Source organism: Arthroderma uncinatum (genome assembly GCF_011692745.1).
Source record: "Arthroderma uncinatum strain CBS 119779 chromosome Unknown scaffold1, whole genome shotgun sequence".
NCBI classification, from domain to species: Eukaryota; Fungi; Ascomycota; class Eurotiomycetes; order Onygenales; family Arthrodermataceae; genus Arthroderma; species Arthroderma uncinatum.
The window spans coordinates 5,563,134-5,587,366 of record NW_022983863.1 but is presented as its reverse complement, the minus strand read 5'-3'; the positions used below and the strand labels follow the sequence as shown (position 1 = coordinate 5,587,366).

General features: G+C 47.5%; 7 protein-coding genes across 7 annotated transcripts; 2 read left to right on the top strand and 5 right to left on the bottom strand.

Moving 5' to 3' along the window:
* Positions 1-123: 123 nt before the first annotated feature.
* GIQ15_01670 (uncharacterized protein) lies at positions 124-6,578 on the bottom strand (the record flags this gene model as incomplete). Its single annotated transcript, XM_033549087.1, has 10 exons — positions 124-616; positions 725-1,220; positions 1,298-1,733; positions 2,058-2,116; positions 2,585-3,123; positions 3,185-3,925; positions 3,984-4,041; positions 5,048-5,829; positions 5,890-6,339; positions 6,397-6,578. The coding sequence occupies 10 exons, from the start codon at positions 6,576-6,578 to the stop codon at positions 124-126; spliced, it is 4,236 nt and encodes a 1,411-aa protein (XP_033410038.1).
* A 1,036-nt stretch (positions 6,579-7,614) lies between these two features.
* GIQ15_01669 (uncharacterized protein) lies at positions 7,615-8,846 on the top strand (the record flags this gene model as incomplete). The annotated part of the gene is made up of 6 exons (XM_033549086.1): positions 7,615-7,695; positions 7,750-7,936; positions 8,159-8,255; positions 8,311-8,428; positions 8,490-8,606; positions 8,667-8,846. The coding sequence occupies 6 exons, from the start codon at positions 7,615-7,617 to the stop codon at positions 8,844-8,846; spliced, it is 780 nt and encodes a 259-aa protein (XP_033410037.1).
* A 767-nt stretch (positions 8,847-9,613) lies between these two features.
* Positions 9,614-12,559, bottom strand: GIQ15_01668 (C-3 sterol dehydrogenase/C-4 decarboxylase; the record flags this gene model as incomplete). The annotated part of the gene is made up of 7 exons (XM_033549085.1): positions 9,614-10,763; positions 10,820-10,917; positions 11,187-11,424; positions 11,765-12,036; positions 12,094-12,158; positions 12,215-12,271; positions 12,337-12,559. The coding sequence occupies 7 exons, from the start codon at positions 12,557-12,559 to the stop codon at positions 9,614-9,616; spliced, it is 2,103 nt and encodes a 700-aa protein (XP_033410036.1).
* A 2,770-nt stretch (positions 12,560-15,329) lies between these two features.
* Positions 15,330-16,508, bottom strand: GIQ15_01667 (C6 finger domain-containing protein; the record flags this gene model as incomplete). Its single annotated transcript, XM_033549084.1, has 2 exons — positions 15,330-16,415; positions 16,464-16,508. 2 exons carry the CDS (start codon positions 16,506-16,508, stop codon positions 15,330-15,332), a joined length of 1,131 nt encoding a protein of 376 aa, XP_033410035.1.
* A 516-nt stretch (positions 16,509-17,024) lies between these two features.
* On the top strand, positions 17,025-18,412 carry GIQ15_01666 (2,6-dihydropseudooxynicotine hydrolase; the record flags this gene model as incomplete). The annotated part of the gene is made up of 2 exons (XM_033549083.1): positions 17,025-17,075; positions 17,135-18,412. 2 exons carry the CDS (start codon positions 17,025-17,027, stop codon positions 18,410-18,412), a joined length of 1,329 nt encoding a protein of 442 aa, XP_033410034.1.
* A 385-nt stretch (positions 18,413-18,797) lies between these two features.
* GIQ15_01665 (uncharacterized protein) lies at positions 18,798-20,404 on the bottom strand (the record flags this gene model as incomplete). Its single annotated transcript, XM_033549082.1, has 3 exons — positions 18,798-19,662; positions 19,719-19,848; positions 19,945-20,404. The coding sequence occupies 3 exons, from the start codon at positions 20,402-20,404 to the stop codon at positions 18,798-18,800; spliced, it is 1,455 nt and encodes a 484-aa protein (XP_033410033.1).
* A 978-nt stretch (positions 20,405-21,382) lies between these two features.
* On the bottom strand, positions 21,383-22,937 carry GIQ15_01664 (3'-5' exonuclease; the record flags this gene model as incomplete). The annotated part of the gene is made up of 3 exons (XM_033549081.1): positions 21,383-22,288; positions 22,352-22,596; positions 22,658-22,937. 3 exons carry the CDS (start codon positions 22,935-22,937, stop codon positions 21,383-21,385), a joined length of 1,431 nt encoding a protein of 476 aa, XP_033410032.1.
* Between the last annotated feature and the right edge of the window lie 1,296 nt (positions 22,938-24,233).

The following is a 24,233-nucleotide window of genomic DNA, read 5'->3' as shown; positions in this document are numbered from 1 at the left end:
CCCCTTCCTTTATCTCTAGTCAGATCCAGACCAATCACTTGCCTTCTAGAAGAGGGAGCTAGCTAGTTCATGGAGCGGTTAGGTGGAATCTCTATCCATTGGAATCTATTGCGATTGCGCATCTCAATTATGTACATCGTCTAGTTTGAAACCTCCTGGTACTGCATATTGGAATATTCGACTGGGGTCAAACCGTCGACTAACCTTCTTCATGAATTGAACATTTCTCACACCGTAACTAAGAATGGGGTTTTGACCCTTGCCCGCATATCCCGCATACTTAAATGGATGGAAGACGCCCAGCTGCTTCGCGCGTATCTCAACATCTGCGATGACTTTCTGTGCCACTCTGCGTGCTGTCTCGTCGTCCTTAGCCTCAGAGTATGTGACTGATAGTAGGCACAAGACTAGCGGTCCGTCAGCAGTGGTAATTCCAAGCATATTCCCACCCCTACGGGCGGAGTTTGCAGCAATGATAGGCGGGAGAGGCTCAAAAGTCCAAGAATACTGAAGTCCTGGCATCGAGCTAAGTAACGGAATAGTACCGTTCCATATATTGAAGGAATCTGTCAACATCTCTAGTGAATTTTTGAACGTTGTGGTGTACCCAACTTGGCTATTAAACACCTGATTAGTTCATAATTCATTTACCAGGCTTTCCACCTTCAGGCATGCCAACAAGGAGTTCAATGAAGGAAAAAGAGACGTGGTTGCAGTCACTTACCGGTTCCCAGCTGGGGCTGCTATAGCTTGCTCAGTTGCAAATGCAGACATATTCGAAACCCTCAATGTGTTGTATAGGGCGGGCTTGATATCCGCAAACGCTCTGAGTTTTTGCGGTAACTCTGGCGTTGGCAGGGAATATATCAGATTATTCAAAACTACCGTGGTATTGCCGCTGAAGCCAAACGCCTGGTACATGTTGGAGTGTTTGTCGTACTCTGGGTCGGCATTGAACGCATGAAAAGCTCGAATCTGCTCCGGGTATGTGCTAATATTATAATAGGCAGTTCCACCCCACATATCACCCAGGGACAAGGTCTTCATATCAATCCGGGTGACGATACCAAAATTGTTGCCACCACCGCGAAGTGCGAGGAAGAGGTCATAATGCGATGTCTGGTTTGCATTTATAATCTTACCGCTGGATAGCACGACCTGAAAATTTTCGATATTATCGCAAGAGAAACCTACTTCTGGAGAAGAATAGGACACGCCCCCTATTTGGCTTGATTATTAGTATTAATTTGGACTGAGTAATTTGGACTGAGGAGCAGTACAGGAGTAGGTTGCTTACCTGCGAGGGATAAACCCCCGACACCGACAGTACCATCTCGGCCACCTGGAGCTGTCCTATTTAAAGGATCTAACTCACGGTATACATCCACCCATTTTGCTCCTGGTCCAATTCTAACCAACTTGTGGTCATCGCTCACAGTAACAGATTTCATAGCCCTAAGGTCGATATTAACTCCGCCTTGCTGGTTCGAATTGCCAGATTTTCCATGACCCCCGGCTAGAACCGCGAAGGGGCAGAGGATTTGTGGCCCTGAGTTGAGATCCGCAAGTATAGAAACAGCCGCCTGGACATGTTGAGGAGATTCGGCGGTCACAACACAGAGAGGTCTTGTCTCGGTCTCTTGGGCCGCCCAGTATGAAGAAAGCGAGGCGTTGTAAGTAGAACTATCACCATAGAAGACTCTATTTGGGAGTACGTGCTGAATGGCCGTACACTAAAAAGTTCAGTTAGTGTTCACCCTGTCTAAAAATCCGCGTGGAAAGGAAACAAAGGCAAATCTATACATACACAAAGTTGGCTCTGAGTACTTGCTAGTGTTAGGGGTAGGCATAGGATTGCTAGAGAGAGATAGGGTTGTCTGAATATATTCAGGGCCAACATTTTGGCGGGCATCTAATGCAATATGAAATATCAAGTTGCACTCCAAATTCAACGTAACGTCGGCCGTCTCTCGTAGGCAGGCCACCAATTGGGGTGTCATGGGTATAAAAAAGAACATCAATGTCGACTAGTCTGGGAGCACATTAGTCGACCGTACCTGTACCACGGTGGTACCGGACACCGCATACATGCAGAGGATGAGGCCCCCGAGCAACCCTGCAGCTGACAGCATAGCCTGGGCTCGGGCCGAGCTGATGGATGGGTGGGCATAAATTATAATCCTTGGACTATATGATGGAAATGATCAAGGTTTAGGATGCCGGCCTGCGGTAACATGATTGAATGGCTATGCTATCCCGCGGATTAGCATTAGACCTATTAGATTGGGTCGTACATGCAAAGAATGAGTATGACACAGGCGTAACCACTAATAAGTTAAAAAAGCTAGCAATCGAGGCTATCATGTATTTCCGTGGAAAACCTACTATGATAGTTGCCTTGAACCGCGTAATATAGTTTCCAAGTATCAAAGTACTGCTCGCGTTTTTAACCTGCAATTGAATTATGGAGGGAAACGATTGAGGCTCTGATCTCGAGCAAATAATTTTATCTCTCGTATAGCATTCTATTACATTTTATAAGAATCTCTTTTTGTCAGTCTGAGACTGAGGTCGGTCTTGATACCAATTATTCCAAGAACAGGAATCTTCTCCTCAGCTTTGGGGAATTCCTGATTAGGCGGGTCAAGAGCTATATCGAATTGATAAACCAGCATTGCAGCAAACACCATGACCACCTGTCTCGCAAGGTGGCGGCCAGGGCATTGTGTTGCACCCCCTCCAAACCCCATATTGTATCTGCGTAGCTGGGTATCCTTGATGAATCGCTCACTATCGAACTTCGCTACGCGCTCCCCAAATATAGATTCGTCCAGGTGGAGCTGCCTATAGGGCATCATAATACGATGGCCTTTTCGCAGTAACTTGTTACCAATAACGGTGTCTTCCGCTACATAGCGAACTGAGGATGAAAATGCAGTGGTGCGAAGAGTCTCGTCCCAGACACCTCGTAAGCGGGGGCAGTTCTCTGTAATATGATCCACATCTATCTGGTCACCCTCAAAGGCGGCAGAAACCTCACGACGAACGGTCGCCATGAGTTCTGCGTCAAATATGATGTACGCAAGAACCCAGAAAACGCTCTTTCGGGTGTTTGTACTCAGCCTGGCCATATAAATTAGCGACTGACATGACCGAGACATGAAGACCGTAAGTCACTGCTTACCCCCAATATATTGTCATCATCATAATAGCAATATCTCTATTATTGAGCCCTGCATTGCGCATTTCCTTCTCTAAAGTTGGCGTGAACCAAACGGTGTCCTGTCGCTCGTTGGCGGGGGAAGCAAAATACTTTTCCAGGCCGTCAAAGACTCGAGTTCGCGCTGATACCATCTTTGTGCTCAGAAATCGTGGATAGCGAAACAGGACCTGCCATGCAAGATCGTCATACTCTAGGAGGTCATAGGCCAGGTTAGGTGCAATATTGCGGAGAAGTTTACCGAAGTAAACGTCCTGTGCTGCGTTGGTAAAAAGATCGGACGACATCTCAAACAAGGAAACTCGGACGGCATCTGAAGCAATTTGAGTGGCATACTTCGGTTGCGCAACAAGAGATTCAAGGTCAAGGGTCCTTTGGAAGTACTGAATAAATTTAATGTTGATATCATCTAGCAGACCTCCAGGGAAAAGTTGGTGCATGTGGAAATCGCGAGCCATGCGACTTGGTGATTTGGTATGAGGTTTCTGGCTGCCTGCTTCAGTCGGATCTGGGTCACCATACATCTGCTTGATTGAGAGCTCAGAGCAACCAAGGTCGTGCAAGATCTCCTGAGCGAATATTTCAAAGGTTAAGGAGGTCGAATTTCGAAACACGGCAGAGACATCATTAGAGTTAGTGATGATATAGAACAGTTGATTCGCTATAGTTATTGCAAAGGGCTCGCGTGTATCTCCAAAGTATAGCCTATTTCGTCAGAATTTGAACATCCCATAGATGACGGATGAGGACATTGGTGATTTACCTTGCCCGAGTAAGTAATTCCTGGGAGTTGGCCACAAACCCTCTGATATGGCCGACGCCTGAATGAGCATCAGTTTGTGACTCTAAGCAGGAGATAGAACAGAGAGGGTGCTGGGCGGGTTACCAGGAATCCAATATGGGTATTCTTTTGGCTCATTTGGTCTCAATATGGGCACTAGGGTAAATTTAACGGTCCGCCATGTGAGTAGTAAAAATATGACAGCTATGACGCCACCAAAAAACGGGTTGCGGAATATGGCGGTATCGATTGCCCCAAGTTGGGAGAATACTCTTGACAGATTCTCAGAGAGCATGGTGCGTCGTGTGCCTCGAAAATCTACTCGGGATAGAGCAAGTTGTCAAAAAAAAAGGGTTGAAAGCCGCATCTAAAATCAAGCTATGGCTCCGGAGATGCCTCCTCGAGCGGTATATGGAACGTTTATGCGTTTAATAAATCTGTCAAGGGCCCATCGGCAGCAGCTGTGCGCTCAGCCCCAGCTGCCAGCAACCTTCCTTCCAGCCAACGGGTTGCCAGTGTCACCCTGCAAACGGGATAGTGGATGGTGCCACACCATAATCCTTCTCTCGCAAGGCTTGGACCCCGGCCGGGATTAAATTCATTCGGCCCCAGCATGGTAGATTAACGGCGCTGTTTGATTACAGAGAAATCAAGATCGAGTCCCTGCGGTAGGAGGCATAATTTGAAGCATTAAGGTTGTGGACTCGCTGGTTACATGGGGGCGGGCCGACATGCCGCCGTGCCAAGAAGTTTGGCTCCGGTGCTAAATATACAAACAAAAATCTCCTCGCTTGGCATGCATGTTTCTTTTTTCCGTTTACGGAGTACTTCAACGACATTTGATCGGACGGGAGAGCATATAGAACATGGCCTGGACTTCCATAATATACGCGGAATACGGAGTAACCTATTACAAGGCAGAATGATACGAACATGGATAATATTCTTTCTGTTACCGGTTCATTTGCGCACATGCTGCTAGATTCCCCTTGATACGATCTTAACTCTCGTTCTCCTCTTTGGACGTGCCAGGACAATCGCCATACTGCTTTCGTCATGCCCAGGGTCTTCCCATTTTCCACTGGCTGACACCGGCTTTACATCGTATCTCAGCACCAATGAAGCCACAACTGCCACGATAAGTCGAGTGGAAAACGCCCGACCGGGACAAAGGTTCGCTCCCCCTCCGAAACCTCGGAAAGCTGCGGCGTGTATCTTCTCACCCCTTTGCCGATCAAACCTGTACGGATTGAATTTATCTGCGTTGTCTCCCCAAGCCTCCTGGTCAAAGTGCGCCGATCGGTTAGGGATGAAGACGTATGAATCTTTCTTGAGTAGCCACTGCTTCGATAGCAGATGATCTTGCATTACCATGCGGGCGGCGGCTCCGGAAGCGTGAAAGCGCAGAGACTCCTTTAACGTGGAAGTCAAGATGGTCATCTTGTCAAGCTGAGCAATATGCTCGGTTTCATACGGTAGTGAACCATTATCGGGAGGTAGATACGTCTCTGCTTCCTTTCGCACGGCGTCGAGGAGCTCGGGATCTGAGAAGATGTGATATACTGTCCAGTACGCTGTGGGCAGGAGATTCAACAGGATTCCAAAGCCGTTGACAGCTTCGAATCGTGCAATATCCGCTTCAGGGATGCCATAGTCCCTGAGAACTCTGGCCCTAGCTTGGACAAGCTCGGAGCCCTTCTCGTCGCTTTTTACAGCAAAATAGTTCTCGAAACTAGCGACGATGCTCTCACGTGCAGCATAGGCCTTCGGAATGAATAGCCACGGGGGCAAGCCAGTTAAGAAGGTGACGGTGTGATCCGCAAACTCTCTGGCATTATTGGTCAGTTAATTGTTTCCACGCCATGACAAAAAATGTAGGGTAACTCACGAAAGCCCACGCTCTAGTTTTGTATCCTCGTATGGATTGTCTGGCCCATAAACGCTGTTGGAAACTGCCAGCGAAAATAGGCGTTGCACCCAATCCCACAAGTCCAATTCTGTCGACGTATCGCTTAGCCGATCCAGCTCCTTCTTAGCTCGCTTGATGGCAGCAAGGGTCATGCGATCGAGACTCTGACCAGACATAGCCTTGTGTGTAGCTTTCATGCCGTCAACCACTAAGCTATGTTGACCTTTGTCTCCTCTCGCATTCTCTAGGAGTATATCATTTGCATGGTTGCTGATGCCGCCGAGGTTCTTCGTGAGTGAAGCTTCGATAAACCAGAATGACAACACCGTCGGGTGTTTTTGGATTTCGGAGATGATGCTAGGCGAATTGACTATATAAATTCGTCCACCTGGCATTGCGAGGCTATAAATCTTATGCCCATATTTTGCGCTATCCATCAATGCTAGTTAGCAAATGGCATATTTTACTGATACTAAGCTGACGTACCTTAACTTGGCATAATATGCTATCTGCTGGCTCAGTAACCCAAAAAGATGACCGAAATGTGGTATTGAGGTTGGGATAAAAGGGGGCTCAGCATCATGTTTCTTTATGCCGAGAGCCTTGTTAAGGTAGGCAAGAATACACAATATTACCAAGATACCGGGGAGAGCTTGCATCAACACCATGATGAAGATGTTATTCCCTTCTGTCTGAATTGTGTTTAGAGGAGGTTTGATACGCCAGCTCACTTCTCAGCTTCAGCGTTCAGCGATTTTGGAGCGATCGTGGAGACAGAAAAGACAATCCTGAGGTAGGAATGAAGTCTAGCTGTCCAGCCATTTAAATACAGGGGAGTACCAACAGCTATATAGCTGCCACGCCACTAAATACATGTATGATCCTGTGTCGCACATGATCTCCACAGTATTATGCCTAGGTATGGGTTTTCCTTGCAAACGAGGGAAGAGTTAATTAATGTCCGGCCCGGATTTACCGTTGAAAGACTAGGCGCGGCTGAGCCAATGCGGCTGAGGTATGATGATGTATATATGCATCGTGCTTATGCTGATTACCTATTCTAGACACTGAATCCAACATTATGTCGCAGGTACCTATCCCCTACACTTGGTGTCTTCGGTCAAGTCACCGATTGGCTATATACCCTTTGTCAGGGCCAAGCATATACATAGTAGCAATATATCTAAAAATGGGGGCGAATATTCGGTCGAACGCAATATCAGCCTCGGAGTCCTTGACTTTTACTAGAAATGTAAAGTTGGGTTCGTTCCCAGAATTTATATTTTCTCAAGGCCGAATATCTCATGATACACTTGAAATTCCTTATCAACCATCATGCTGGGAGAACTCATAGAAGCATATCCTTATGCGGGGTGTGCTATTGGTCTCGCATTATGCACAACCCTCCCGGTTATAACGGTATGTAGGTCATTGCTTTCCTAAAAAAAGTTAATATTGACAACAGAATTAGGAACAAAGTGTTTTTACTCCATGTGCCGAATTTGCTGGCAAGCTATATAACTTGGTGAAAAATGTATTTTTGAGCCTAGCATATTTATTCAATGGAACAGATGTTATCGATAAATCATACATTCTGGTATATACCATTCCCTTCCCCCTCTATTAAGTGTATACATTGACTCACTCGAGGTGTAGGCGAAAGGGCTACCTTTTGAGATTGTTACTCCCGGGAGAATACAACACATGGTCACATCACCTTTGCATATGGAAGAGATCAATAGGGCACCGCTGGATGTGCTGTCGCTTCACGCTGTTGCGAAGGATGTACGTTTTTATTCTCGGCCATTTCAACCTCCTGCTAACCCATCCCTTAACTAGTTTTTGCAACCTAAATCTACAATGCATGGTTTCGAGTGGAAAGATGTCAGGGGGGTTGAAGGCATAGGATTTGTCCGAGCCCTACGCACTATCCTAACCTCACAACTCCCTAAGATATTACCAGATCTAGACAATGCCATTGCGAACCACATACACTTGGAGCTAAAACGATACCAACCTAACAAAGGTGAGTTCACCACGGTGTAATTCCGCTCCACAAAAAAAAAAACCCCCCCCACTGACCTTTTCTCCTAGGATCCCGCTCTATTCCCGTCTATGAGTTCTCGAAAAGGGTTGTTACTCGGATTAACTGTTATGTATTTTTTGGCCGTGAATTAGGTGCGGCTTAAGAGTGGCTTTTGACATTCGTTTCGATAAACGAGTTAACTGTTTAACTAACTAAATATAGCCGAGGACCCCGAATTCTACGACGCAGCTTATAATTTTCCCCAGGACTCTGCATTTGCTGCAGAAATTCTGAGGGTTCTTCCCAAGCCTTTTGCTCAGTATGACTTTCATGTTATCTCCTAAAGTACTACTTTTACTAACTGAGGGCTATAGGTTCATTGCTAGCTGGTTCACTCGGAACTATCGTTCCTCAGGATCATTGCATCGCCTCCTCTCCGCCGAGATTAAAAAGCGGACTAACGCGTGTAAAGGAGATGATCAGCCTCCCCCGGTAACTGTTTCCCTTGCCATTGTCCGTATTACCTGATTATTGACTAGTATTAAATCTATAGAGCGACGGGCTACAATGGCTCATCGAAACAGCACCCAAGAAATGTCCCTGGAGTACGGATCGTCTCGTCGGCGAGGTGATGGGAGTATGGTATGGATCAGTGCACACCTTATCCATAGTACGCCTATTCTGTCAGAAAGTGGTTATACCCAGGCCAGATTTGACCAAAAATGTCTAGGCAGCAACTTTTGCACTGCTAGATTTATACTCGCATCCAGAATGCGTTGATCCGCTTCGCGAGGAAGTTAAAAATTTGGATTTTAGCAGCTTAACGGGCGCTGGTGACGATCTCCCGCTCCTGGACAGTTTTCTCAGCGAATCAGCTCGATTAAACGCCTTTGAAAGCAGTAAGCCATGATCTCCTTGCAATTAACATTTTACCCTCGACCGATTACCTAATTATATCTGGTCTATAGCCGGTATACGCAGACAAGCTCTGCGGCCTTTCACTTTCTCTGACGGACTACATGTCCGTAAGGGGGAGTGGGTATGTGTGCCACATCGTTCCATGATGCGGGATGAGAAGAACTTCATAAACGCTATGCAATTCGACAGACTTCGTTTCTTGAATAAGGAATGCCACAGCCTTACAGCAGCCTCGCGTGACTGGCTAGTCTGGGGCTTGGGACGTATAGTCTGGTATGTCAGTAGAAGATGGATATGACACCAAGAAATGCCTGGCTAACGCGACTTGTTCTCATCTAGCCCTGGCCGCTTCTACGCCACTGCAGTTCTGAAATTGATGTTAGCAAAAATGCTCGTCCATTATGATTGTGAGGTTCTTGGATTTCGAGGATCAAACTCCTTCCAATGGAGATCAGCAGTGGTACCGAAATCTACAATATCTTTACTTGTCAAGGATAGAGGTGAAGATTGAAATGATTGAGGCCCCCCTATAGAATTTGTTAGGTCTTTATCTACCTGTAGGCTTTTTAGACGTCGTATATGAACTGTACAGAACTAAAGCTTTTCATGGTGATATAGTTGTTGAGTTTATATTCGCAATTTAGGAAACTTTTAATATGCTTGTAATCTTATATTAGCTTACAGATTATGTGCTAGAGCCTGGGATAGAAATAGGAATAACACACAAATTAAAAGCAGAGACTACATTTTTCGTTTGCATCACAAATTTGCCATCGCCCATTTCATAGTCTGCTCAATCGCCTCATCTTGTTCCATCACCGGCTCATAGCCTAATCGCTCTCTCGCCTTGTCTATCGACCAGTGACATCCCGAATCAAGGTGCTCAATGCCGTCCCGTGTGATCTGAGAGCGTTTCCTCCCTAGGGTAAAGATATAATACGCCCACTCTATCATCGACGCCATGATCAACATCATTCCAAGTGGGATAACGGTTATCTGATTGGAAGCTACCGGGTAGCCAGCCGCAGCATATGCCTTTCGCGCAAAATCAAAAAAAGGCTGCGGTTTCCCGTCCGTGATAAAAAAGGCTTCACCGTCGACTTTTGGGCCACCAGTGTCCATGTTAAGAAGTGACTTTGCGGCAAGTACATGAGCTCTTGCGGCGCTCTTGACGTACACAAACTCAAATAGTTTGTTATTTGGGCCTATCTGTGTCTTGTATTCGCCCTTGCGGATGCTTGATACCAGTTGTGGAATGAAGTTAGTGTCATTTTCCCCATATATGCCGGGTATGCGAATAGTTGCAGTGCGTAAATTGGGAGAGTTGGCAGCCAGGACTGCTGCATCGGCGATGGCCTTCGTCTTGCAATAAGGGTTTCTGTAGAAGGTCTCCGTATAGAGTTGGGCCTCACTCTCGACCAAAAGCTTCTGAGACGGCACCACCGCAGAGTCAGACGACGTGTAAACGAATGCCAGCGTTTTATCGCAAGTGGTTGCACATTGTAGGAGAACCTGAGTCCCCTGAACATTGGTATGATGCAATTCACGAGATGATGCAGTATGCATTGCGGATGCGGTGTGGATCACCACTTGGGGTTGTATCTTGTTAAACAGTGCCTCAATCTGAGGCTTGCTTGTGATATCCGCCGCGTGGTAGGATACTCGCGAGTCGTGGTGTTGACTGGCGGCTTTGGGATTGCGACTGACGACCGCGACGGCGAAGGGATAAGGGTCATCGAGGAGCTGCTGGACGATGTGTGCTCCAAGAAATCCACAACCACCGGTTACGAGAATTGATATCTGAGGAATCGTAGATGATTCCGTTGAGCCGGCCATGGTTGTCAAAACGAGGTTGTTGTTGTCGTTGTTAGGATGCAGTGGGGTGGGCGGAAGTAGCTCGAAGTGAGAGCTACAAATAATCCAGGGAGCTTCCACTCAGCTAACTAGTTATAGAGAGTTGCGCACTCCATTTTATTCGAGGCTGCCTTGTCTTTGTTACCGGTTGGCCCCCTGGCACCAACAGACAACTCGGCCAAAGGAGTGGACGAGGGATCTACCCTAGTCTGCGCCCCCATAGTTACTTAATTAAACAATGAACAACTGAACTACGGCTGAGCTAATGTTTAATATAAGCTGCATCCTGTTACCCAAATGCTGGCTACACAAGGCTGAGTATACCTATGCATTAGACATGATTAACTTTGCTTTTATTAACTGCTTCACCCTTGCATAACAACTCGCCATGCCTGAGTAATCCTAGAATTACAACTGTTCCTCTGCTTCATCCTATTAATTACTAATCAAGATTTTTTGTGCTGCATTGTCATGTAACTTGATTGGGCTGGGTGGGCTGCAGAGTGTTGATAGACTCGCTGTTGCTGCTGGAATCCCTCAGCTGGTAAGAGGTTTTTGACGAGTATGTGTTCGAGCTCTCGCCCTTAGCGGATTTGCTGCCTGTGAAGTATGAAGACATCCGGTTAAGTAGGGGTGACTCCATGATATATGACTTGTAGTACGTATTGCATCCAGGAATCGAGCCCACGATGATAGCAATGTAATTCTCGACAGCACTATATATGCAGAGGGTTTTGTAAATAATAGGACTTTAAAATTGGGGCAAATTGGGGACAACATACTTGCAGATAAAAAGTTGTGCACTAAGCCACAGTGAATCCGTTGTTTGAAGCAGGCGAACACGATATACCAGGGTTAAAACTGCACATATACAAGCCCTATACTCTCTGGTTAGCATTCTCTGGCATCCTGGTGGCCTGGAGTATAAGAGTTTCAACGTACAGAAATGCAGTAAAAAAGATAAGGAGGATCCCCAATCTCTTTTTATTGCTCATCTTCAAGGACATAACAATAGGAATCGGGACTGCGAATATATAGAGGTCCAGTATCACTGACATAGTTGCTGACACAACAAGCCATTTCAGTGGCCCCTTTTGTGAGCATCGCATTCCAACGTTAAAGCCCCATTGTTCATCTGGGTGGGCAGCACAGAAATAGGTGGCAACAGCAATATTGGGAAGATAAGTAAGCGCTGCCCACACAGCTCCTCCATATACTGCCCATCTCAGAGAATGTTTGACTCGGAATATTCGAAGGTAGAGAAGAAGGATAGCCAATTTAGCGCAAAAAATACTTGGCCAGGCGATCAGGTTTTGGGCAAAGCCTCTCTGCATTCGAACGTATTAGCATAAAGGCTACCAACGTTAATATTTAGTTAGGCTTACCTTGAAGTAGCTGCTAGTTAACGAACCCACCGAGATGTTCCACTGGTGACGCTCGTAATCGTGGACTGGAAGCAAGTTAGCCTAACAACATTTCTTAGATCTAGAGCAGGTATCCACGTACGTGAAATGACAAGAGAGGACTGAGCAATCGCAAGGAGCATCGCGGCTAGAGAGGCGTCTGTAATATACCTGTTAGGGGCACTATTCTAGTGAAATATATGGGGTGGTGAAGATGCTTCTTACAATCGGCCAAACCAAGCCCTGATGAACGACGACCCCGTACGGGATAGGTCGATATAACTCGACAGAGAACAGCTGTCGCTGCGATGGCCATCATGACACATTCTAGAACGATAGTCGTTGTGCCAAGTGACGGTCCACCACCGATGATAGGAAGCACTCCGGGTGGTGGAGGTCCCGCCGGGACGAGATTTAGATCTATGGGCGATCCTGGGGGCAAACTCATGGCTGCGTTGGAAGAACAAAATATAACTAGTTATCGAACAAAGAAAGAACGTCCAGCATCACAGAAGTTGGACTTGCGTTAGGCCCTCGGAAGCGCTGGGAAGATTGATATAAAGATGCACCGAGGGCGGGCCAGAAATATACTCGCTCTGGAGCCATGCATAAGGCGTACAAGAATGTCGGCCATCGGTCCGGGCACACGCAGGCTGAGAAACTTGGCTGCGGTTTATGGAGCATAGAGTAGTAACTCCTCGCTGACAGTCCATCGTCAGGATCTAAGTTTAGCAGCTGATGACTTTGCGCAAGGATGGATGCAGGGATGTGACCGGGATGCCTGCACATATTTCACCGAAGACGCCGTTGCTGGCCCAGGGTTAATATACCCATGCATGTACTTTGTACCTCGTAACGACGATGGCTACATAGATGTCCAGCCGTCAGTGAAGCCCCTAAATATATCTTCAACCAGGAAGCCCACAAAGGCATGTAAGCCTCTTCCCAACCTAGGTAGCACTCGGCACCTTGATAATATATATTTTTTTGGTGACGGTCGCTAATCAGCCATGGACCTTTTTCCGGTGCACATAGAAAACATGGCCAGTTCATTTTATTCTAATGCTGTACTTTGCATTGCCCGTAACACTCTCCTCCTCGGAGCTATTTTCTGGGTCGTTTGGAGAGTTTGGAGATTCACAATTGTCCCTAAATTGTTCCCAAAGGACCCAAGGCCGCTGCCATATTTGATACCTTGTAAGCAAACCCTGCGCCTGTTGACCGCACCAAAATTACTAAATATGCATAGGGCTCGGTAGGTCAAGTACATAAGAAATCAACCAACGCTTCCATGAGTTAACAATAAACACATAGGATGCACAATTGAATTCTTCAAAGATGCTCATGGTCTTCTCAATTCGGGGCTGTATGTGACTTTATCAAAAATCAGACCCAGAGCTCCTGACTGACACAATTTGCTTGTAGTGCTAGCAATCCGTTACGAGAACCATTCAGCATCACACTGGCCGGTGAGGAGGTGTACATTGTCGTGAACCCCAACGATGTTGCCCAAGTATACAAGAACAATACCTCGTTGTCATTCGATGTATTCGTTCAGGACTTGATGCTATCCTGCGGCACAGACAGGAGGACAGTGGAGAAGATGAGCGAAGAACCACCACAATATATTTCTGGGCGAAAGGACTCTAGCCTTAATCCTTCGGGGAAATCACTGGTTAGGTTAGCTGTCGATTTCCACCATATCCAGCTGCTCCCAGGCCCAAACTCACAAGCCGGGCCACTGACCGACGTCTTGCTTGAGCATATTAAACGTGGGCTGATATGGGAGAATATATCCCAAGGCGAGTGTCTCGGGAGCCAAAAATCCAGCAAGGGAATTGAGATTTCCCTCTTGGGGTTGTGTGGACGCGTCCTTGTAGAAGCGGGAACGAAGACTTATTGGGGAGATAGGCTGTGGGGACTGACACCAGACATGCTCAAGTCTTTCTATGCCCTCGATCGTGGCGTGTGGAAACTCTTGTTTCAATACCCGAGTGTCTTTTCGCGAGACGCTCTGGCTGCTCGAGACGCAATAACTGAGATTCTCACTCAATATTACCGCTTACCAAGAGAAGAGCGCGAGGATTGTGCCTGGTTCACAAAGTCGCTTGAAACGGAGTCGAGAAACTTAGGTTTGGGAGAGAGTCATATGTCTGCCGCAATCCTTATTATCTTTTTCGTGTAAGTCCATGTTACTTGATATGGTATTTACTATGCTAGAGGCGTCTAACAGAGTCGTGGATACAACGCTTAGTGTCAACGGGAATACCTACAAGTTCTGTTTTTGGGCACTGTGCCATCTCCTCAGCGACCCAGGCCTATATGCATCTGTCAAGGAGGAGGTATTCCTCGAAAACCGCGTGGATGGGCCCAGCCTTGAGCATCTCACGAACAAGTGCCCGATCCTGGACTCAGTTCTTAGTGAAGTTCTGCGTCTTTATTCAAGCTCAGCTAGCATGCGATATATTGCTGAAGACACGTTGATCGGTGGAAAGGTCCTTCGTAAGGGCCGGAAGATCATGCTACCGTATCGTCAATTGCACGAAAACCAGGACGTCTTTGGGGACGATTTTTCCAAATTCCGACCCACGCGGTTCGTTGAGAAACGGAATTTAACGAGGAGCTCAAGTTACCGTCCATTTGGCGGAGGAGCAACTCTCTGTGCCGGCCGCTTCGTGGCGAGGCAGGAAGTCCTCTGTTTCATTGGCACAGCACTCCACCGGTACAATATTGAGCGGGCGGAAGGCCCGAATACTTTGACACAGAAGTTTCCCAGAGTAGACAGCGCGAAGCCGACATTTGGGATTATGGCCCCCCTCGAGGGAGATGATCTCAGAGTACACGTCACCCCCAAGAATGTGTAAATAAAAGGTGCCAAAAGTGATGGTATAATGGGGGTGCGGGTTGAGCCATATGATGTTCAAAGCAACAGTTAAGATATAATGTAAGGCCCATTGCATGAAATTTCCCACAGACGAGCTAGAAGTTGTTGATTTTGCTATAAGGGTAATCCACGACCTACACAATCCTGCTTCGTTGGTGCCGGAGATGATCGCCACGATGATGGCACACCATATCTGTAAATCTCAAATTTCTAGCAGCAACGGCGGTGATGGGTCTGACGGGATGTTCCGTATGGGCGCGGAAAACGAGATCCGCCAGCAAGTATAACGCTGGACGCGATACCGAGCCGATATAGCTAGGTGTAGGCTCCTGTTTCAAGATTTGTATGTGAAATCCCCGTTAATGGCGCGCATGGGTAGATCCATGAAGCCCTGCCACCAAGTCGGTAGATGGGAGGCTATAGCTTTAACCTCCCGCGCACCGGTATCGCCAATAAACCAGGAGGATTCCAACGCCACAACAAGCGCGAAGTAGTGAGCCATGATAACTAAAGCTCGTGGTCGACCTTCGGTTACAAGGTCGATAAATCGTGTATCGACGAGTAAGGGAAAGACCATTATCCGCCGCTTGATCTGACCAGATGGCTCCTCGCACGTTTGCATTGCCTGCAGTAAGCCACCGATATAGCCCGCGGCCGACTCGTAGGCTTCCCGTACCCCGATGTCCCAACAGTCCGGGTCATCGGCATCACTCTCTTCGTTGTTCTGGGCGATCAAGATATGCTGAAGACGCTGGCGCTGGCCGAGCCCCTCACGCTGGTGCTTGTTCTTGTCCCATGCTAGGGGCGTTGAATGCATCAATTTCGCCAGTTGAGTCGACGAGTCATTTCCAACCATCTCCCAGGCAGCACGGAATATTTGGGCATTGCTACTTGCTATCTTGAGCCATTCCGAGGGAGGAGTGTAAGGCACTAGGCTTCGTTCCGAAAGCATCACGGAGGCGATGATCCGCATGATGTGAGTAGTCAGGAGGATCACATCGGCGTTCTCGCTTGAGAAAGAGCCTAGCTCCTTGTGGTGGTAGTGGAATGCAAGCTGCAAATATTGCTGGTGATGATCAAGCGTGGAGGATGATGGTAACGCTGTCTTTGCCTGGTGGAGAGTGGTGATGGCGTAGATGCCGTAGAGCAGCGCGTCCGACTGAAACGCCATGCGCGGTATGGCCTTGACGAACAAGTCGCTGGAGGACTCTTTATCGAAGGCAATGGATGGGCCGGTCTCGGTAATGTAATGATGCATCAGCTCCAGCTCCAGTATTCGCCGTTCCCTCGTCTCTGCAGGCTCTTTGCACTCGCTACTCCCTTGGCCTGCATCCCTCGCCTCATCGTCACCCGGACGGTCGTAGATGCAGGGCTTGCCGATGCGTTCGCATTTACGGCAGACTGGTTTAGCCTCATCACACTACTAACCGTCAGATATTCACATATAGACGCATCGAGCACAGAGTACTTCGTATAGCAGATAATACTCACCTTGACCCTTCTTGTCCTGCATCTTTGACAACCGACGCGGGACTTTCTGTGGAACTGTTTCGCTTGGCTCTTCCGAGGCCGAGGATTCCAATCCCTGGGCAGCTCGTTTACGAAAGTGATGGGCATCTGCGCCATGTCTACCACCGACTCCATGTACGGAGTATGATGAAGTTGGCGACGAGAGACTGCTCGTTCCACTTCGGTTAAACGAGCGACAGGAAGGATCTCCGTTGCCTCCACTTGGCACATCTTCTCTCCATCAGCCTTCGAGTCTTCGACATCAGAATCCTCTGCCCTAGCTTTAGGCTGAGCAACATCGTCATCTTCTAAGGGAGTACCGTCTCCTCGCAACTTGAGCTGATTCTAGAAGAGTCATGACGCAGGCTTCATACAGGCCGTCGGCTATAAAAAGGCTGTCGTCCTCTCCCAGTAGCCAGAATCGTTCAACATGCACTCACTGCAGTTTCTAAGCTTCCTGATCATTTGCAATCCTCAATTTCTATATATCTCACGGATATAGCTATACAACTCAAGCAGAATGAAGCTGTCTCGATTCTCGGTCATTCTGGGCTGTATCGGCCTCTGTACTGTAATGCTTGCCATCCCTGTTTGAACGCCTGTTTACTCTTTACTTACTGCTCATTTTAGGCCTCTCCAGTGCACACAGAGAAGAAGGATAGCCCGTCAACCCCAAAGATTCAACTTAGCCCAGACGGTACCTTTAATTTCGAGCTGCTGCGTGATCTATCTATCGCACCGTATGAAGGTGCCGATATCAATGAGGTTTTCATTGCAGCAAACGAAATCAGACCGGGGAGCTTTGAAAGCTACCACGCTGCTTTCAACAGGCTTGCTTCCCGCGTTCATCAGCAGGCCAAAACTATCGACCCGGTCAATCATCCTATCTCTGCGCGCAACACCTTCTTCAAAGCAGCAACTTATTACCGCTCGGCGGATTATTTCCTGCGGGGCAACTGGACTGATCCGCGAGTCTATTCCCTTTGGGATCAACAGCTCTCAGCATTCAACACCGCAATTTCGCTGCTTCCTGTCCCTGGTCAGAGAGTAACACTGCATGCTAAAGATGAAAGTTCCAACGTCAACTTTACGATTCCTATAATATTCTTCGGCAGCGGTATGCCTGGTCCCCGACCAACAATCATCATGGGCAATGGCTACGATGGCTCGCAAGAGGAGATGTACCATGTACTTGGTCAGGCTGCGCTACAGCGTGGAATCAACGTCATAACGTATGAGGGACCGGGTCAGCCGACGGTGCGTCGCGAGCAGAAACTCGGCTTCATCCCGCAGTGGGAGAAGGTTGTAACGCCAGTGGTTGACTATGCCCTTACCCGCCCGGAAGTTCGGGGCAATGCAATTGGCCTCATGGGCTACTCTTTTGGTGGCTTTCTAGCACCTCGTGCTGCGGCATTTGAGCATCGCATTGCTGCCGTGATCGCTATAGACGGCATCTACGACTTTGGCCAGGCGATGCTAGAACCATTTCCCAGCGAGTTTAAGGCGGTCTTCGAATCTAAAAACGCAAAACTCTTTGATTCCATTTTGGGAAAGATCCTGGCGGACCCCTCGAGCCCATCCGCTATTCGCTGGGGTGTTCAGCAGGGCCTTTGGTCCTTTAATACCGAGTCTCCATTCAATTGGCTCTCAGCAACTCAAGCGTACAACATGGCGGGCTTTACAGAGAAGATCACGGTACCCGTTTTCGTGGCAAATGCACAGAATGACCAATTCTTCCCCGGCCAGGCGAAGAGGCTGGCTGATAAGATCGGCAGTAAGCTTGCTACGTATCATGAGTTCAACGCCATAGACGGTGCAGGAGAGCATTGTTCCATCGGTGCAAACGTTTTGGTGAATCAGGTCGCGCTGGACTGGTTTGAGGACGTTTTGCAGCATCATCATAAGTAGTTGAACGAGAGAAAAGTATTATAACTAGTCGAGTTACTAACTGTTTAATCACCAGTTCATGCAAATGTATAGTCAAGTTTTTTTTATCCTTTTTATCTAAATAGCTTAATATTCTTCCTGTTAATTCGTTTTGACGTTAAGTAAATAAGTTAATATCTAATCACTATCACTTAATAACTTACCAGATACAAACTCTCCATTATAAATATGTATAGTTAGCTCCCGAGAAGAGTGGCCCATCTTTGATAATTATTAATTTTCCATCAGCAACACTCAAAAGACTAACAGATCTATAGTAGTATGGGCAATCCCTCTCTCCCTATACTTTGCAATCTTATTGCAACGAGCTACCCCCTCTGATGCCGTAGCAAGTAAGTGGACGACGTTAAGCCGACGGTAGTTCTTCTGGATGACCATTACCCACTTGGTGGCCAGGGGCCGTATAGTTGCCAAAACACGCCCACTGGTACATTGCCTCCTTCTTCAGCGCCGGCAGTGCACGAGCAAACTGGTTAACGGGGCAAAATCCTTTTTTTGAGTGCCTGCATCTCGGCAAGCCGTGTAGCGGGAGCGGCGCATCATTCAGAACAAAGCGAATATAATTATTTGTACATTTTTTCTGCGAGAGGCTTGGGTTTTTATAAAGCACCGCGAGGAGGCGTTCGAAGCTGGGTCTTTCGCATGGGCAAGTCCAGATTTCGGAGACGAGTCGGGCTCCGAACGGGATCACCTCGCTGGCCTTGAATGTGTGGCGTGGGACTCGCTTGACGTCTCCTGGCAGGCCGCGGGGCCCATGATTGAAGTAGTCCAGACCAAGAGCGGTCAGGACGGCGAGGATGGTTACATCATGAGACATGTCAAGATAGAAAGGTTGGTGGAGGGGAAATGTCGTCGCATTGCTGTCGAAGTCAACATTCACGCTTGTGTCGCTGGTGTATAGGAGCCTTCTTTCAAGCCTTGCCACGAGCTCCTCCACATAGCCAATGCCAAAGGCACGGCCGACAGGTGACCCAAATCCAGACTCGGCATAAAACTCGATGTCCGTTGAATACTCAAAGTCACGCCACTCCTGTTCAGTAAAAAGGGAACAAAAGTTGGAGCCTCCGAAACCAGTCCACTCATAGGCACAGAGGAGCTGCATCTCGCGAACATTGCTACCCGTTAAATTGAAATCAGCCGGGAGAAGATTCGAGAAGCGTTCCACTGCATCCTTAGTGTAAGTAGAGGTCCACTGCCCTCGCGACTTAGACCTGGAAGGAAGTTTCAGTTAAACTGAGCACATATATGTAAACCTAGGACTTCATACCCTGAATGATGCGTCTTGGTACAGGAAAAGTACGGCGCAAGTGTATTATTGAAGCGTTCTGCTTCAGGGATCACGACAAGACTGTACCGGTCTTGTGAGCCATTCGCATCTGTGTCGCTGAAAAATCCGCCTTAGGGAACATATTTAGATAGGTTCGTGTTAGCCCATAGTTAGAAATATCCAAGTAACTAGGAAATTGAAAGCACAGAGCCAAATTTAGACTTACTCAACCACCACTTCGCACTTTCAAGTATCCTATCCTGCGTTGTTGTCCTGAAGATAGGATGCGGCCTCGCAGTGCCATTGGGAAACACGTTCAAAGACTCGTTCCATCTAGCAACTCCCGGGCCTGCACGATACAGAAGTCGGGCATATTTGTTCCAAAAGTTTGCACCAGATGTGGCCTCGGTTGAAGAGCCCGTTGCGAGCAGGGTATCCATCCCCAATAAATTCTCCCAGTCATTGAGAAATTTAAGAGACCCTTTTCCTATTGTTCTCCGTGGGTGAGCCGTCTTGTAAGTCGCTAGTTTGTCAACAAATTCCAGTGGCTCGCCAGCTGGGTAACGTTGTGCATGCCTGTGAAGTACATGCACCTCCGACAACTCGCAGCCTCTGGGTACGCCCTTCGGCATGCCAAAACCACGGGAATTTTCGTACGGCCGAAGATTACCCCAAGTAGTAGTCATATCGAATGCGTTTGCAGCTGACTTGGTATTCAAAAGGGTCTGCTGCAACGGCCGAGGAAATGGGGTTTGAGAAGCGGCAGCCGTCAAGAATAACCAGCTTTGTACCCATATTGTAAGAACAGCCATCATAATGATAGGGAGATATATTCTAGTTAACTAAATATAGTGATATATGAGAAACGCTGCTCTTCAGCCTGCGAAAAAAAGGGGTTGTTCTCGGCTCTGGAAAGCCAACACAGTAAAATATACTCCGTACCTATACGGCTATACCATGTTCATTGGCCTTTAATAGTCATGTCAATCTCTGCTGGGCAAGTTGACAAGTTCACAAGGTGATTCCGACCGGGTTTATAACTAATATACCTTGTGCAACACCCCGCATACATTTTACGTTTGAGCCACCACAGGTCTTCGGAACCTATCCAGTGAAACAGGAGAGTAGTCGTGGCTAGGGCTAAAGTTGGCCAGGACGGGGATGTCGAAAGCCAATCCCGGCATCAGCTTGAATTGTGGAATGGGGCTAGTATGGTTCGCTCCAACCAAGGTATCAAAGTTAAACAGCCGAATTTTGAATGCGACGATGTCTGTAGTAGGACAGAAGATTAAGGGCGGGGTGCAGCGGATATATCTACACTATATACGAAGTACTCAAAGAATATTTATAATTTTTTTTTTAAACATAATATTTTATTATAGCAGGTAGATCTAGGAGAATTACGCTGAAATTGATTAACTATTATATATAACTACTATAGAGTTTTGAGTGAAGAAATCTCCACGCAATTGATAAATATCACATTAGACTTTGCCCAATCTTTCACCGAAGAACTCTAAGTCTCCTCCTATTAAGCCCGGATGAACGACATCCATGGCATAAATGCGCTGCTGCGGTTTATCTTGAATTGCTGAAGCTTGGGTCTTTTGAAAAGAAGGCTTCAATATTGGTTCAAATAGAATGTTAGGTCTGAAGAGCTAAATTTAATCCTGAACAACCCACCAATGCACCAAATCCCTAGCTGCGAGCGCGTCTTCAAAGCTATCGTGCCCTTTTTTCCGCGCAGTTTGGATTTCTCGACCGAGCCGCGTCAGAGATAGTCTCTTGAGAGAGAGCATACCGGGTTCCTTGGGACCTTTCTTCTTCTCTCCTTGCTGCAGTTGTGATTGTTTAGCTTCGCTGGCCATAATGGACTTCAGGGGTGGTGGTGATAGGGATAATTTCTCGAGTGCTTCTGATGCCGCTACCACTGTATTACCCTTGTGTGCTGGCTTCCCATCAGTACCGATATCCTTATCATCTCGTTGCTTCACAGGATTCTCCATGGTATGGTGATCGGGTCCGCCCTCTCCCTGGTTACCTTTTTCCTCACTCTTCTTCTTTATCGCGAGAGCCTTTCCTTCAATCAGATAGGTATCCACCACAACATCATGTATCCAGCGTAACGCAGCCAAGTCATTGTTTGCAGAGTGACCTACTACAAACGTGCCTGGCCCAACATACTGCCATACTGCTCTCCGTGCATTGTCTCTACCTAGGATGCACCTCCCTTGCCGCCGTGCAACTTCCATGTCCCTTCTTGTGACGCCCGAGAAACGTGTTTGGTAGTCCTGCATTGGCACAGCTGGATAGACTAGGCTATCAATTAGCGTAGAGGACGAGAAGTAATCGATGAGGGTAAGTCGGATTAATTCAGAGTCCCCTGATGCTGCTATGCCCATCTCGCAATCGATGGCGACTGCACGGCGCAGGGACATCCCTGAGTTAGGAGGGGTTGCGTGAAATTGCCAGAGACGATCTATTTCTCCTGGAGCATACAAGCGAGGATGGTGTTGTTGAGCCCCGGTGCAGGGCTTCGATGATACGTGCATTTCGCAGCACGTCCACACCTAAATCCAGTCAGCTATTTCCGTTGTTTGAATTGAACTACTAAGGGGTTGAATTCAACATACCTTGTTGGCCACCCGACCATTATGGAATTTGCAAGGGAATGTATTCTTTGGCACAATTTTTGCGGCATCAGAATCTATCCCAGCTCCTGTTATCTTTCCTATTCCTTCTTCCTGGGGGGGATTTCTCTTCTCGGGAGAGTGGCTCTTTTCGCTCGAGCTGGTACGGTTTTTAACATCATTACCAGCAGTAATACGTTTTGATTTCGACAGCCTCCGCATTTCCTCGCGGAGGATCTTGGACATTTCTAAGGCGCCAACCGTTAGTATACTACTACACAGGACATGAGCTTTTTTGAATTCACGTACGGTTTCCACACCCTTGACACCGTTTCTTTCCTTCCAGGCTTTCGTTTGAAAGAGGCTCCAGGACATAGCCAACCTGTCTTAGGGCGTCCTGCGCGGCGACAAATGATTGTAGACGAAATATATACTCGGGAGTCTCTTCAATAACTGTGCACAGCTCTCGAGTGAGGCTAACTCCCTCCACATCATACGGTAACAAGGGTTCGGAAGACAAATTATATGAGGAGGGAAGCGGAGGATAGGTAGGTCGCGTCGTGTTATGTCGTGGGGGCCCTCCCTCCATTTTGCGCTGCTCTAGACGGCTATTGAGCTTGGCTAGGAATGATACCGGTTTCCCTGGCGATAAAACCGCTGTGGGCGTTAAATCCTTCGACGGCGCACCTGAAGGAAGATGCCTTTGGACATTTTTTTGCTTTACTGATCGTCTGGTTCGGTGAGAGGGCTTGTCTTGCTGCAAATGTTCTTGTTCCTGCACTTGAGGTTGTTCCTTGTTCGTCACAGCATTCCCGTCACCATTTGGCCTCCCTTGATATTCGCGATCTTGCGGGCTTTGAGAAGAGGAGAGTGGCTGCCCCGTACTATTTCTTTGAAAATGTGCCTTTTGCTTTCTTTTCGTCATTGCTCCTTGTTTGGCTGGGCGTTTCCGAATCAATGTAATAACTACTACTAATTCTTAGTAGTACTTCAAGCAGTGATACCCAGGAAAAGACAAGCAAGAGCGTCTGATGCTGGCCATTTTAACCATCCAGACATTGCGGCACAGCCATCAACACCCCATGCGGTATTGGTTCATCATTGCCATGGCGCAGCATTGCTCATTTACATCATGCGTAGCGACTGGACGATGTTTCCAGGCGCTCAGCCTTGGGGCAAGCCTTGAAACTCCATAATAGGCCTTGTGCAGCCACCCATGCAGCAGAAACCATTGTAAAGGGTGTCTCAAAGGGACCTCATAGGTCGGAGGAACGCGGATGAACCAAGGTCTGGGATCCAAGTTCACAGACCTGCTTCGTTGTGAACTCCTCATTTGCTAATATGTGTGATTAAATACCCTCCTTTAGTTTCGCCTCCTGGCGCCTCTGGAGGTTCGTAGACACACAGCATGCTTGATGTAAATGTAGCATCAGGCTGAAGCCGAAGATAGCAGACGAAGGGTGCCTGTTTTTGGCTCCTGGGACCAGGGCCGCGGCGGCTACGCTGACCTAATCCCCCCCTTGAGTGTTGAAATACTGATAACCGCTTTGGCTAGCACACCGTTCCCTGAACAGGTATGTTATACAAAACGCTTTATAGGTCACTATATAATATAGAGTGGGCCAAAACCATGAAAGTGGTTATACTCTCGTGTGTCGAGTACATTCCGAACTAGTACCTACAAGATATATTAGGAATCATATCGTGAAGCATATAAACGGAAGCTTTATTGAATGCCTTCTTTGGGCAAATAATTAAAAAAAAAAAAACCCCGAGGCATGATATCTCGACCAAGTCAGTTTATTTATCGAACCCAATTCCCCAAAGTGGCCTGCAACAAGGAACACATAACTAAAGCAAACTAGAAATTGCAAGCTCAATTCAA